The 16,164-nt window shown below is 42.4% G+C and overlaps 1 protein-coding gene across 4 annotated transcripts in view; it reads right to left on the bottom strand.

Moving 5' to 3' along the window:
- Positions 1 to 16,164, bottom strand: part of Magi2 (membrane associated guanylate kinase, WW and PDZ domain containing 2) — a 1,267,351-nt gene that overhangs the window by 423,178 nt on the left and 828,009 nt on the right. For all 4 annotated transcript variants that reach the window (XM_026784667.1, XM_026784668.1, XM_026784669.1 and 1 more), the window contains exon 5: positions 4,112 to 4,322. In XM_026784667.1, the coding sequence (XP_026640468.1) occupies positions 4,112 to 4,322 (211 nt within the window). The remainder of the gene's footprint in view (positions 1 to 4,111; positions 4,323 to 16,164) is intronic.

Genomic DNA, 16,164 nt, shown 5'->3' with positions numbered 1-16,164 from the left:
TGCGCGCACACACACTCACAATTGTTAAAAATAAACTGACCCTTAAGACCCATTCTGTGATAACAAATGAAATAAATTAATATTTTAAAACATTATCGCATAGAAGACAAAGAGAATTACTTGCCACCTTAATTAAAACTACAGTACTTGTGTCCATACTTAATTATATATACTCGTCAATGTTTCAGAGTTGAGTTCTGCTTAGAAGTAAATATACCAATTTCAAGTAAAAAATCTCACTTATTTTCTCTTTTATAAATATCTTTGTTTTCACAGAAGACAAAATTCAGCCCTTTGACGGGGAGAGGTCCCTGCTGGGAGCTGTCTGTCCCTGCTGAAGGTGAAGAGCAGGGAGGTGTGGCCAGCTCTGGCCAGCAGGACCAAGGGAAGCTCCTCCCCCACCCATCTCACCTCTTCTTTATCTTCCCCTACTTTTTCCTCTTTTAAAACACTGGAATAAATATTTGGCTTCCTTATTTAGATGACGTTCCCATTTGCATTTTAAGAAACTATTCATTTTAGATTGGAGTGGGAAATTGGTGCTTCTGAGAATTACTAAAAGATTGGAGGTTTTCTTGCCCTCCAGGAAAGGAAAGGCTGATAAGGCTGTTGTAGCCATCAGCGTTTCCCTGTGTTTCTGCCTGTTCTGGTTTGCCGTTCTGCTACTGTAACTGTGCTCGAAGGCTCCTCTTGGAAGCATCCTGGCTCAGTACTTAAGAAGGTTCTCGCTGTGCAACAACTTCCTCTAATCTTGACATCACTTCTCTAGCCTCAATAGAAATGAATTGTTTACTTCATCTGTCTTAGTTTCCCACCTAAACCTATCTCTGTTCCCAATATATTTCTGATTGATCCTTCCCTCTAGCATCATAGAAAAGATTAAAAGATAAAAAAAAACAACAACAACCCAAAACCTCACAGGAAAAAATGAAAATGTCAATTCCTTGCTTGCCTTCCAAAAGGACTAATGATATAGCAAAATGAAAAAACAGGCAGCGATTTCTGAGGATTTTTTTTGTGGTAGATTACCTCCAGTTTATGCAGCGATGAAGGCCTTTGTAAGGACAATTCCTGTACCAGGACAGCTCTGTTCTATCCCCATGGTGTAACTTCCCAAGCCTGTCATCCCACTCTGTCTTCTTCTGTGGTGGTTGGAGTGGAATGGCTTCCATAGGCTCACGTTCTAAAGCTTGATACGCAGTGAAAATGTCTGGGAAGGTTGAGGAGGTGTGTCCTTGGAGGAGGTGTGTCCTTGGAGGAGGTGTGTCCTTGGAGGAGGTGTGTCCTTGGAGGAGGTGTGTCCTTGGAGGAGGTGTGTCACTGGGATGGGCTCCAAAGGTTCAAAAGCCCAGCCTTTTCTAGTTGACTATCTCCCTCTCTGCCTCTAGCTTGTGGACCAAAATGTCTCAGCTACCGCCCCAGGGCCCTTCTGTTAGCCCTCTCTGTCTCTTCCTGAGTCACGGTTGTCTCAAGTTAGAAGAGTCCAGACACTGCTGTGGTGCCATGCCTGCCTGCTGCCATGCTCCCCGCCAAGCTCGGCACAGACTCTAAACTGTAAGCAAGTTCCCAGTGACGTCTTTCTTTGCGTACGTCGTCTTTTCCATGGTATCTTCACGTAAGACCACCTCTTAGGTCTTGTCTAGGTTTATCGTTTACATAAAATCCAAATGCCGTTTACTGTTCAGGACAATTCGTTTCTCTTTCCTGACCTGATAATAAGATTGACGGCAAGAACAAAATTTTAGGAGTCTTTGAATACCAATACTGGCAACTGAGGGGAAGAGTGGTAGCATCTTTTTGTGAGGTCCTCCCATGCCCAGACAGAACCCCATTGTTTACTATAAATGGGAGGACATGGCTGTTGTCATCCAAAATCACTTAGAGTCCCTAAACCTGAGCGAATTAGAGAGCAAAGTTCATGTTATAAGCACAAATCAAGGAGGTTTTCACGGTTGCTTTATTAGAAACATTATATAGAAACGATTCCTTAATCAACTTGTGCTAGTGTATTTTATTTCATTATTTCCAGTTATCTTTACCTATCCTGTGTTACAGAATTAATACATATAATTTATCAGTCTCGTTGCTCTGAACACTTATTGCTCTGAACGTCAGCGTCTTACTTGGTCTGTAATGAAGCCTTGCTATTCTCATCAATATCAAAATTATGTTTCTAGGATTTTTAGTTGGTTATATTTAACAACATCTACATAACTTCCTCCTTTCAACCAACTGATACCAGATGGCTCGGTGTCATTGATTATATAAATAAAAATCATGCAAGAGATCTTATTCCTTAAAAAAAACTAATTTAAATTTGCCAAGATATGGAGGTTAGTGGTTCATTTTAGTGAAAGCCTGCACTTCTCATCCATGTTGGTGTCAAGCAGAGCACCAAGTAATTACTTGGTTATGGACTCCTTGGGCCGCATGTATCGATGTTTCCAGCTTTATGTGAGAATTAAATATTGGTATGTGGTAACATTTCAATTTCACAACTGAGCTCTGCCTATGGAGATCTAAGTTATAAGTCACCGTATGTTGGGAAAGGGAAGACAATTTTAATATCTTTCTTGAGTTGTCAGAGCATGGGTATTTTTATCTACTGCCAACACTGAGAATTTCAATTTCTATTATTTTCTTTTCCTTTGAGGTTTATCGAATTTGTAGAGAAAGAGTTGATGGAGATTTGCAAAAATTTAGCTTTTATCATTTCTAATTAACATTTTGATTGTCTTATTCATATCAGTGATTTAATTTTGGATCAAGACCTTTCAACTTTAGAGTGTCTTTTAAAAATTATTCTCTGAGTGGAACGATAGGGTATCTACAGTTTCCAGCTATTAATTATACATTACATAAAACTGGAGGGGAGAGTCAGAGGGTTCTCAACATACAGAAATAATATATGAGATGATGGGAACATTAATTACCTTGATAACATTATTATAAATTGTATACATGTATAAAATTATAATGGTCTATGTTGCTAAATAAGGACAATTATGTTAATTATGATTTTAAAAGTTGTTCTAATAGCAATAACAGACATGAAAGCTGGATATATTGCTAAAAGAAATATAAATATTTCTATAATATAAGATTATAACAATTAAAAATATTTTAGAAAAAGTTTGGAAAGAATAACAGTTTGGATTGACTATCACTTATGAGCTAATGATTAATATTCTGTTTCTTTGGTAAGCAATAAAAATGGTGAGCATGGGCTGGAGAGATGGCTCAGTGGTTAAGAGCACTAGCTGCTCTTCCAGAGGTCCTGAGTTCAATTCCCAGCAACCACATGGTGGCTCACAAACATCTGTAATGAGATCTGGTACTGTATCCTAGAAAGTGTATATATAATAAATAAATAAAATTTTAAAAAATGGTGAGCAGTATCCAACACTACCACTCAAAAGAAACTAACAAGTAGCAAAAACAATGGAGGTCAGCAGAAGAAAGTCTGATTGTTATACAAACTATCTTATTGACCCCTGACCTCAGAGTCCACTGTCAACTGTTAAAACCTTTGCTTTTTGTCACCAGCAAATATTTTGCTTGAAACAACTGCATTCTACCCAAGTCCTGGACATAATATTATATATTTCTGGCAATCAAGAGCTAGGAAGCTCTCATTTGAGGAAATGTCTGTGAAGGCAGCAGGCAAACATTTTTTTTTTTTTAAGGATCCATTATAGCTACAGTTCTCAATCTTGGATCGTGGATCCATTGGTAAAATTATCTTCAAAAATACTTACGTTATGCTTCATAACAGTTTCAAATATTATAGTTATGAAGTAGCAAGAAAGATAATTTTTTGGTTGGGGGGTCACCACAACATGAGGAATTGAGAGTCCTCTTAATCTGAAAATAACAACACGTGGAGATTTGTCTCTTTAATATCCCATTGTTAAAACTGTGACAGTTACTTCATTCATTCTTTGCTATGGGTAGCTGTTATCTTATCTCTATGGAGGCAATATCTCATTTTGAGTTGTTAGCAGAAATAATAATACGCCCATGTTTTCTTTGTCCATATCTACATTAGTAATACAACTAATTTCTTGCTATGGTTTTTGGGGTAACGTTGGAGGAGATGCCTGAAACTCACTCAATGAAGTAGACTTCGCCTTTCTCCGTGTAGGCCATTTCCCAGTTATCAGGCAAGGGGTCCAAGTCCTCGTTCTCCTCGGTCTTCACCGACTTCGTGTCATCCACCTGGTCCTTCAGCTCCTCAGGCTGACTGTATACGGGTGCAGGGTAAGGCTGGGAGGGCGTCTCCCCTGAGGCACCTGCACTTTTGTCCTCATGGTCACTGGATTCTGCAAGAAGAAGAGCCCACGGTCAGTGGCTCCAGCCACAGAAACTGTGAAGAAGTTTGGAATGAGCAGAGCCAGGGATGAAGTACCGCAAAAACTAGTAGGGAATACTTCTGAACAGACACACTAGCAAAATACTATGGAAATTATCAGCACACTGACTTAAGTCCACGGTTCATTCATCATTGCTGTCAATCATTCAATTAAAATACTGTTGTTTACTCAATAGGATCTTGGCTTAACACAGGTGTGGTAGACAAAATATTGATAATCTAAAGACATTCATGGCCTAATGCCTAGATATTTACCTTGCATGGGAAAAGAATATTTGTCGATATTTTAAAATATAAGACCTTGAGATAGGAGATTATCTCTGATTGCTCAAGTGAGTTCACTACAGTAGCAAACAACCTTAAAAGCCAAAGAGTCAGACAGAAAAGATGAGAAGAATCCTTGGCTACAGAGAAGATGGAGATGCTACAGTCTGCTTGGCTTTGGACACGGGTGACTTTTATATGCAGGACAGGCAAGGAACTACTTCTTTCCTGAGAGACACCAGAAAGGAAGCCAACCCTGACAGCATGTCAATGTTACTGTGTGATGACCCACATCAGCTTGTAACTTTCGGAGCTAGAATATAGTTCACTTATAATATTCAGACGCTATACATCTAGTGATTTGTGACAGTTGCCATAGAAACCTCATAGAACCAAAGCTAAAGCAGACGCATACTGTAGAAGAAATGCAGTGTGGCCCTTCACGGTAATGTCTGTAAAGTTTAGAATAATAAAAATGAACGGTGAACAGCAGATGGCTCTGGGGGTCAGAGCTCCTACTGCTTCTCCAGAGGACCCAGGTTCCACTTCTGGGATCCCTATCAGGTGACGTACAATGACATGAAACTCCAGCTTGTTCCCTCTTCTAGCCTCTGTTATAACTCCTATCCAAACACACAAATAATAAAAACACCATTTTCTAACAGGAAGAACTGGGAGCTGGGGAGGTGGCTCAGGGGTGAAGAGGATTTACTGTACATGTATTGCAAACTGACTCCTCTGTTGCATCTCCAGCACACATAGAAAGCTAGGTATGGCCACCCTACCTGTTATCCTACCTATAATCTCAACACTACAGTAGGAAGAGACAAGAAGGTCACAGAGTCTTACTGGTCAATTACCCTAGCCAAAAACCCAGCTAGTTCTAAGACCAGTGAAATACCATGTTTAAAGTGAACAGGGAGGAGAGGGGGCTGGTGTAGGACCCATGACAGAGTCTTCTGGCAGGGTACAAATACATGTGTATACACACACACACACACACACACACACACACACACACCGAGGGGAAGGGCAGATGGGTAAGAAATAGGTTACCAATAAACAATAGAGGAAAATTTACCTAGTCAAGTAAGTATTAGTTTGCACTGAACCTAAAGTGAGATTGGTGAAACCCAGATCCCCACACACATCTAAGTAAAAATTCTTTACTACAACGTTAAAAAGTGTATTAGCATATTATACACTGCAGTGATATTTCATTTTTAGTCTAGTAAATAAAGCTTGCTTGAAGATCGGAGAGTAAAACAGCCACACTGGTCGACCAGGCAGTGGTGACACAGGCCTTTTTTTAAAAAAGAAAACAACTATCTTTTTTTTTTATTTTACATATCAATCCCAGTTCCCTCTCCCTCCCCTCCTCCAATTCTATCTCCCTAGCCCCCAACCCCCATCCACTTTTCAGAGAGGGTAAAGCACATTGCTTTAGGGCAGGATCAAGGCCTCCCTACTATATCTAGGCTGAGCAAGGTATCCATCCAAAGAGAATAGGTTCCCCAAAAGCCAGTACATGCAATAGGGATAAGTCCTGCCTGGTGCCATTGCCAGTGATCCCACAGTCTGCCCCAGCCATGTAACTGTCACCCACATTTAGAGGGTCTAGTTTGGTCCTATGCTGGTTCCTTCCCTAACCAGCTAAAGTTGTGAGCTCCCATTAGCTCAGGTAGACTGTTTCAGTGGGTGAACCCATCATGGTCTTGACCTCTTTGCTCATATTCTCATTCCTCCCAATCTTCAACTAGACTTTGGGAGCTCAGCCCAGTGCTCTGCTGCAGGTCTCTGCCTCTGTTTCCATCAGTTGATTGATGAAGGTTTTATTTAAGGTATTCATCAGTCTAACTACAGGGCAAGGCCAGTTTGGTCACTCTCTGCTCTCTTGCTTAGGGTCTTAGCTGTGCTCATCCTTGTGGACTGCTGGCAATTTTTCTAGTGCCAGGTTTCTTGCTAGTTCCATAATGGTTTCCTCAGTCAAAACATCTGACACACACCTTCAATCCCAGTTGCCACAGTAGCTTGCCAGAGAAACTGGACAGTAGTGGTGCACACCTTTAATCCCATCCCTGAAGAGGAATATAAGATGGGAGGCGATGGCTCTCAGATGCAGCCTCATTTTAAAGATTCCTGGAAGCAGGATCATCATTTCAGACTGAGGTAGAGGTAAGAGTCAGTGGCTGGTTGTTTCGCTTTTCTGACCTTCAGGTTGAACCCTAATATCTGTCTCTAGGTTTATATTATTAATGCCAATTAGAATTCGTATTACAAAACATCCAAGAAACACGATTGCATGCTAGGAAATATGTAAACTGGAACGAGAGTATTCCTTTTGTTCAACACTGAGCTCAAAGATGCCTGAAAATCTCTTTACTAACCTGAGGGAGTCAATAAAGACAGAAACCTAAGAACTTCACCATGCCAAGAGTCCACCTATCTGTGCTAATGCAGTCTTACTTAAGCCAGCAAGCTTCCCTGAAGAATTACTCTACCTGTATCCTGGTATCTGATCAGAATGTAGATCTCAAAATACAGCGAGAAAAGAAAAAAAAAACATACATAAAGCAAGAAATACTAAATCTAGGGTAATACAATTAAATGCAAATTGGAATTCACATTTAGGGAAACTTGGAATGCTTACTAAAGGTAATGTTCTTACAGGGGAAGAAAAGTACATTGAGAATCTGCTGAAGCATGGACTTCTTCATTATAAAGTCTAGGGTTTGGGAGTAAAAATGGAAATGAATATTACGAAGGTCTCCTTCCAGAGGTTCATCAGTGGGTAGGTGAATAAGACAATTCAGGGTCTGTTTTCTTGGGACGAGATTAGGGAGCAAACATTCTGGCCAAGAGAGAGACTTCATGGGGTCACTTTTGTGCTGTTTTCTAATGTTAATCTTTGAGATGTTGATGCCTCTGCTTCCCCACTGCAGCTTATCTCCCGTTAACAACAGAACACAGGCCTCTGTTGGAGCACAGCAGGGCGAGTCCTGTGCAGAGCAAGGGAGAAACCCTGGAATAAAATGATAAAGAGAATTCTACAGAGATTCCTGCAAAGGGACAACTGGACGGTAAGCTGGAAGAAGGGTCCTCCTGAGGCTCACAGGTAAAGATGCAAGGAGGGGAGATACGAGGAACAGAATCCCATCTTGGGAGTTGGAACCTGTGAAGCTGTTTGAAAATAAGCAACAGACAAGCAAACAGTCAAGCCAAAAAATTAGGCCCACAGATGCACATGGGCTTTGATACAGCTTTCGGACTTGGAGACTATCTGTTCTAGAAATAAAGATATCATTGCGTAAGTATTGTTGCACATTTATTGTAGTGTTGCTTCCAGTAATAAAGTCCTGGAACTCGTATAATGGCTTTTATTCAGAATATCGTCAGTATACTGTGTTTATATGATCGTGGAAAAAGACGTAATTTAAAAACAACGAAATTACAGCTACAGATCTATTGATCTGGAAAGGTCTTTATAATTATGATTTGAAGACTAATTTTCAGGGGATATAAATTACTAGTATATATTACACATAGGTCCACAAAAATTAGAAATAGCTGGGGAAAATGTTAAACTTACTGTCAACACTGAGAATGGACTGGTGATGGCAAAATTTTTCTTTATATGGTTTTACATTCAGTGGGTATATTATTTTTAGGAATTTACAAATTAATAAAGATCATTTGGTAAATTAGTAATATAGAATGGAAGCTTTGTGTCAATATAAATTGTTCGGTCAATTTTTTTCTTATCTTTATTAATCTAGGGTTTACTGTATTATTTTTTCAAAATTAGGAGACCTAAGAACACATAATGCCCACTGGTTTGGCTTGAAAAGGGGAAAAAGGAAAACAGACTAGTCTTTAGTTGTATAGTCAGTAAATGATTCTTCCAGGCTAAAACTCTGTAGCGTGCGCAAGCGCAAACGCAAACGCAACACTGTGAGAGCCGCCGCCCTTGTCTTTCGGTGCTGTTGGCGGCAGCTGGTTACCGCGTGGCCACATCAAGACATGGATCGTGCCATGGTGTGACGGCGGAGCATCCGGGACATTGTGCTGTACGGAACAGTTACAATGCACACCAGGATCTGAACTTCTTCTCTGGTCCAGTATGATGTTCTGAGTACTCCATTGCTGCCAGGCAACGAGGAAGGGAGAAGAAGGGAGGAGCGAATCCTGCTTTGTTGGAACCCAAACTTGCCATCCATAGTTCCCCCCACCCCCGCCCGTTGGTGAGAGGTTTGGCCTATGCATGCATTCACTAGTCTCATGCTAAGAGTCAGGGACCGATTCTCTTCCAACATGCTATGACTGAGGTATCTCTCAGAATTCAGGAAGAGAGAGATGCGTCAGGGCTGGATTGGGCAGACTTCTTCACAAGCCCTCAGGCTTCATGCTTCAGACTGTCTCCTGACAGATGAGGCAGTAAATCGTCCTCACTGTGTGACAAAATATTAGATGTTCATTTTCTTCAAAACTATTTCTAGGCGTTCGCAGACAGCAGGAAGCAGGTCTACAGATTAGAGGCAACTTGTTTTCATGTCCCAGACCAAAGGCAATCATGCCAAGGCAAAGGCCTGGAAAGAAGTGGGTTGACTTAGAATTTTATATAATTAAGACAAATAAGAAGAGGGAAGTCATAATCAGCTTTGTGGGTACCGGAGCTTCACTGAGACAGAGACTGTAGGAGGACCGGAGGACCCCATGGGTGGTGAGACCACGGCACAGATTACCATACTAGTTCAGAGGTTCCTGCCAAACCGAGGATAGAGACATCGAGTCAGGAAGTTCCTGGGTGGAGAGGGTCAACTTGAAAGGTGGCAGCAGATGGCTGGAGGGCGTGATGATTTAAACGAGCGAACGCATTTGCCAAGGGAGACTTCAACGGGAAGTGGAAGCAAGAATGTTTTCTGCAGGGACCTGAGCTATAGCCACATGCACCAGCCACAGAAAGGAAGGCAGGAGGATCTGAGGACCGCAGCCTGGGCACAGTGGGGACTCAGCAGACCTTAAGGCAGCATGGGAAGAGGACAGACGGAAGGGTGGTCCGAGTGTCTGAAGAGCACAGTGGAGAACGGACCCAGCACCGAGAGGCGCCAACAACATAGCGATCCTCTGTGATAGCTCCCAGTTAATGTGGTGTCCATGGGAGAAGGATGGTAAAGAAGCCAGTTCATTTAGGAACTGCATAATTATGGCAGCAAACAATATGTGGAAGAAGAATCCATTCACGGTCACGTTCGAGCTGGTGCGAGAGCTCGGTGATCAGGAATTGGCCACCGAGAGGGAGAATCCAAGTTTAACCCCAGGTTGCCGTAAGGTGGAAGGAAAGAACCAGCTCCTGAACGTTCTTCTTTGAACTCAGCATGCGCACCACGGCATGTAGATATACAGACGCATGCTCAGAGGGAAGAAAGAAACGTCAGGTGTGGTGGTGCGTGCCTATGATCTCAGCAGTCAGGAGGTAGAGGCAGGGGGGATCTCTGAGTTGGAGGATGCCTTGATCTACAGAGTGAGTATCAGGACAGTCAAAGCTATACAGAAAATCTTTGTCTCAAATCCTATTCCCACAAACAAACGCAAAAAACCTTCACACTAAATAAATGTAAAATATTTTTTAAAGGTTTGCCATGACCAAATAAACTTGGGGTTATAATAACACCATTATTTCCCAAAAGTAATGTTTTGCCAACCAAACCGCGGTCTTTATCTATTGTGTTATTTGTTGTTGAGCCGGGGATGATGCAGCAAAAGCTTCCCCAGTTGGACTCACTTGCTTAGTTACATTTCTTTATCTTTAAGCAATCACCACATTAGCAAACACGAATTAAATTCCTATAATGTGCAAAATATTTGACGAGGTTTAAAGGAGGAGGGGAAAAATCCCTTTGTTCAGGCCTTTTGGGAGCTGGGTTGAGAGGGAGACAACAGGTGGCACCAGCCTCCTCCTCCTGAACAAAATAAATGGGGAAAAAACTGAAGGAGATGAGCGGAGAATCTTAACACCCTCACGTTTGTTATTCATAAAGGCTGACATAGAAACACATTTCCCAGGGAGAGTCGGAAGCTTCTGGCGGACCCAGAAGCAGGCTAATTCATCTATCGGCTGCACTGAACCAGGGGAGGCCTTCCTGTAAGGGACAGAACCGATTTCCAGAAGAGCGAAATAGAATATGTAGACTCGCAGGTGTATCCAGCCCACTGCCAGCAGGCTGATTTATCCGGGGCACCAACAGATGGGGCTCAACGCATTTATATATATATAAAACAACATCATTTTACAATATCGAAAGGCTGGATTCCTTTGGAAGAGGACAAAGGAGGAGCTGAACTCAATAAGCCAAATTGTTGTTGTACGTAGGACTGCTAGGGCAGCCATTCCACTTTCACTGGGCAGAGTGAGTCTGGGGACCAGTTCAGTCGAATGTAGTATCTTCCTTCAAATGGAAGGACTCTGGGGATGGAGAAGTGCCTTATTACAAACCACTGTGATGATCTGTTAATGACATCCCATAATATGTGAGAGACAGACAGAATTTTCCAGGGAAACCCCGTAGGAAGCAGAAGCAAGAATAGCCAGCACAACTCTTCGGGGCGATCCGGTTAAGAGGTCAGTGAGAGAAAGAAGAGCTGACAGTAATTATTTAATTAATTAGCTCTATAGACATTTATTGAAATTCTAATAAAGACCAGGCAAGTAAGCTAAGTAAAACGGAGTCAAAGGGACTTTGAAGGGGCTATCAAGTCCGACCTCCGAACACTGGCTTATGGCAGGCACTTATTGCCCATTGGTCTGGAAACCAGAAATTCTATCAAGGTGTTTTCAGGACCGGCTCCAGCACTTGCAGAGAAGCTGTTTCTGGCTTTTCCTCGCTAGTTCCTTGTCTTGTGGCACATGACTTTAGCCTTCCAAGAAACCGCGTGGTATCAGGGGCATGCGCTACTCCAGTGTGACCTCATGCTAGTTGGTCGTCCTGTTTCCAAGTAAAGTCACATGCTGAAGTGTCGGGAGATGCAATTCAGCTCATACAGTGGTTCACTGTGTGAATCCATCCTCGAACCCCTTTACCTGACTGGGAACTAGTACTTGGCAGCTGCATACGACCTTGGTAGTGGTTCAGAAATGAACCACTAGGAACAGAAAGACTCTGACTATTATGAATAGATCTTCCATGCAAACGGTATTCTTCTATACTTTCCAGCTCACTGAAGTTTGGATCATAAGAACCTGGCCCCAACCTAGCCACAGAACCTTTGACCTACACTTTACCTTGCCTACAAGATAAGGGGGGGGGGGAGTGAAGGTGGTGCAGAAATTATGAAAATAGCCAAGCAATGACAGGTCCAGCCTGAGACCAGGATCATGACAGGGAGCCCAGTCCTGACACTGCCTGGAGCCAGGACCCAGAGACTGGACAGAATCGATACCTAGGCTAAAAACAAACATGACTGGCAGAAACAAAAAGTCAATGGAATGATTCCTAAAGATACTCTTCTATACTCCTAGTTCATTGCCTAGCCCAATAGTCATCAGAGGCTTCACCCAGAAACTGATGAAAACAGATGCAGAGACCCACACTCAAATCTTAGGTGGACCTCAGGGAAGGCTGTGAAAAAGGTGTAGGCAGGATTATGGGAGCCAGAGGAGCCAAGGACACCAGAAAAAAACCGTAGAATCACCTAACTCGGGCTCATAGGAGCTTCTGGAGACTGGACCACCAAACAGAGAGCTTGCATGGGACTGACTGAGGCCCTCTGCTCAGTGTCACAGTTGTGTAGTTTGGTCTTCTTATGAGACCCTAGCAGGGTGGCAGGGACGGTCACTGACCCTTTTGAGACCCTTTCCTCCTACTTGGCTGCTTTGCCCAGTCTTAATGAGAGAGGGGGTACCTTGTCTTCCTGCAAATTTGATCTGCCAGGGCATGCTGATATACATGGGAGGTCCTTTTCTGAAAAGACAGAATTGAAGAGCGGGTGGAGGATTGTGGGAAGGGACTGGGAAGAGGGGAGGGAGGGAGAGGAAACTGTGAACGGGCTCGGGAAAAGTTAAATAATTAATAAAAATATAAAAGTACGAAAAAAAATCTAGGTTCAAGTGGGTCTTCCCACTTCAAAGGGTTTAATTAGGGAAAAAAATTCCTCACAGGTGTGCCATTTGAGTTTTGGTTAATTCTAGATGTAGTCAAGTTGACAACCAGTAATAGACATCACCTGTTCAATCCTTGTCAACTTGACACACAATCATATCTTCTTAAGTCATGCTTAATTTCAAATATTAAAAATAATCGGGTTATAATTACATCTAACATAACTATTCTACATACAATAGCAAATGCATTATATATTTAATCAGTACATAATTACACCTCACATGCTATAACTATCTCTTGTACAATCACAAATGTAGTATAAATTCAGAATAGGTTGCACTATCCCCTGAGGGACATTCTTTTAGTATCACAATTTTAAATATGATAATCATTGATATTCTTTTAGTTGATGTTACACCATAAAGAAATTGAGGGAAGAGAACCCAAATATCTGTCTAAACACATTCCTAACAAAATACGACAGAAACACTCGTGTCCACTCTAATCCTTCTGGCATGTGGCCTTAGCTGGCATTTATAACTACTCCCTTCTGCCACCCATTCTGTGTTTTCTCCCGGGGGAGTGGCGCACACTTTCATTCCTAAAGTATCTTTCCAGTAGATGAAAAAGTGTTGACCTTTCCACAGAGGAAGTGATTCAATGTAGTCACCCTGCCACAGGGTGACCGTCTGGTCACCCCAGGGAGAGGTGCCTGTCAGGGGCTCAGTGTTCGTCTTTGTTGTTGGCAGATGTGACACTCAGCAGCAGCTGTGGCTAGGTTTAGGGACCCACTTGACTTACTGCGAGCCAGACTTCAGCTAAAGCTCCATGATCACCTGACCTCCACAAGCCCCTACTTTAGCTGGAGGTTCACAGTGTTTCTTAGGATCTCCAGGTACCAGTGTCAATTCAGACCCCCGGTAACCCTGTTTCCTTTCCCCGTTGTACAGTTAGTTACCCTTGTAAAAGGCCACAGGTCCTACTGGGGAAGAAATGAATTTTAGGCCAACTGTAAAACTTCCAGGTGTTCTGTCAAGGTTCTTCTTCAGGGGAAGTTGTCTGTCCATTAACGGCTTTCTGTCTGCAAACATGCTCAAGTCTGGAAATCACCAGCTGAGATTCCCTTTTGCCATGATCCAATAATGCTTCCCCCCGCCCCGCACTTGTCTGAGAATTTTTCTGCTTATACAGCTCAAGCAAAAATATAATTGGAATCTTATCTATTTCATGCCTGAAAATCCGAAGATTGATTGATTAGCTAGCACTGAAGGTCCATGAGTCACACCACCATGAAGTTCACTTTGCCTGTGCAGACAATAACAGGTCAGGCCATCATGGCCATTGCTTTGTCTACATTGCCCGTTAAGATAACTACCTTGTCTTTGGCGAGTCAGTATTATCACCTGGATGCTGCTATCTCAGTCCTAGTAAACCCACTGCATTTAACTCATCCAGCTGAGCAGCAGAGTCTCCACCCCAAGGTTTACACAAGGAAAGGGTGACATCAGAGCTCACGGATGTGCTAGTGCCCCCCTCCCAATGCTTTGCATCTTATAGGATTAGTGACTGTCCTGTCTTCTGGGCCTTCCCATTGTGGGGCAGTAGGTTTTACACAGGGTACCCACCCTAGCATTGTCATTTCCCCGAGCCTTAAAATCCCTCACCAACACTAACCCAAGGGCTACCGGGCATCTTCAGCTCCTTCTTAGTTGGCCATCTTCTGACAAGTGCTTCAGCCAACCATTCAAACAGACTTTTGATGCCTCTTTATCAAGCTCAGAATCTCCATTCATTGGGCTCCCATCAATAAACTCAGCCTGATCCAGTTCTATGTTCTTTCCAACTTCCTTAAATGGAGCTAGAAAACATCATTTTGAGTGAGGTGACCCAGACCCAGAAAGACAATTTTCAGAGTACTCGCTCATAAGTGGTTTTTAAAGATAAAGCAAAGAAAACCAGCCTGCAAATCACAATCCCAGAGAACCTTGACAACAATGAGGACCCTAAGAGAGACATACATGGATCTAATTGATGCGGGTAGTAGAAAAAGACAAGATCTTTTTCTGAGTAAATTGGGAGCATGGGGACCTTGGGAGAGGGTTGAAGAGGAGGGGAGAGGCAGGGACGGGGGAGCAGAGAAAAATGTAGAGCTCAATAAAAAACAGTAAAAAAATTCCCATTTGCAGATATACTCCCTATAGTTCTGCTCGAGTGTTTAACACACTCACTTGGCTCTTTAGTAGTGTTGCACACTTGCTCACGCACTACCCTTTCTACCTCCCTTCTTGGACTCTGCTTTGCCTCAAGTCTGAGCAACTCTTAGTTGGCCCTGAGGGACATCGGTAATGTTCTGCCTGGCATCTCCTCAAGAGACAGTCACTGCTGGCTAAGTAGACAATGAAGGATTAATTTCCTCAATCTAATATTTAAGCATGTTGAGGTGGGGGTACACCTGCCGAGGGGAGAGATCAGCTTTTGAGAGTCTTGAGGATTCAAAGTTCTCAGCTTCAATAGGATCCTCCCACATTTCCCGGCCCAAGCCACAGGATCCCATTAATTGTTCTCTGACTAATGCATTTACTGTAACCATGGACGGACACCCTCCACGGCTGGGATTTCAATTCTTGCTGTAATTCAGACAACGTTATAAAGAAGGTTTCAGTCTGAGCGTCTGCTCCTTGAGCTAGGTGGCTGCTGAAGAGAAGACTCTCTCCCGGGGCACGCTTAGAAGCTGTTAGACTGTTAATACACATCTGGATTGGGTTAATGCTTTTCATTGAGTTCGGTACTGTCCTTTGCTGCATCCTGAGATGCCAAATTTGTTAATTTTATCACAGAACTTACTCCTATTCTTTGCCAGTTTATCCGGGGATGCGAAGAGCAACTGACCAAGAGCATCATTGTCCTTATTTTTCCACAGGTTATAAAAAATTTCATATACAGTGTCATCAAATCTGTTGCCTCTCATAATTTGTGAATCTGGGTTATCAAATGCATTCATCTTCCTACAGTTCTAACATAGTTCACACCATGAGCTTTCAATACTCAGTGAGATTCCAGGAAAGGGTTAGTAACTAACTGTAGGTGTTGGAAATTGGGAAGCCTATTTCAGAAACCTTAAAAATTCATCCTTCTATTCTATTGCTCTTGAATCTTTTGTGGATCAAAATCTGAGTTAGTCAGGGTTCTCTAGATGAACAGAAGTTATAGAATCCATCTATCTATCAATCAACCTATCATCTATCTATCTAGCATCTATCAATCAATCTATCCATTTATCTGTCTATCCATCTATCATCTATCTGTCTGTCTGTCTGTCCGTCTGTCTGTCCGTCCGTCCATCCATCCATCCACCCATCCATCATCTATTATCTATCTATCTATCTATCTATCTATCTATCTATCTATCTATCTATCTATCTATCTATC

This window comes from Microtus ochrogaster, chromosome 26 (genome assembly GCF_000317375.1).
Source record: "Microtus ochrogaster isolate Prairie Vole_2 chromosome 26, MicOch1.0, whole genome shotgun sequence".
Taxonomy (NCBI): Eukaryota; Metazoa; Chordata; class Mammalia; order Rodentia; family Cricetidae; genus Microtus; species Microtus ochrogaster.
This window is presented reverse-complemented; position numbering and strand designations above follow the sequence as displayed.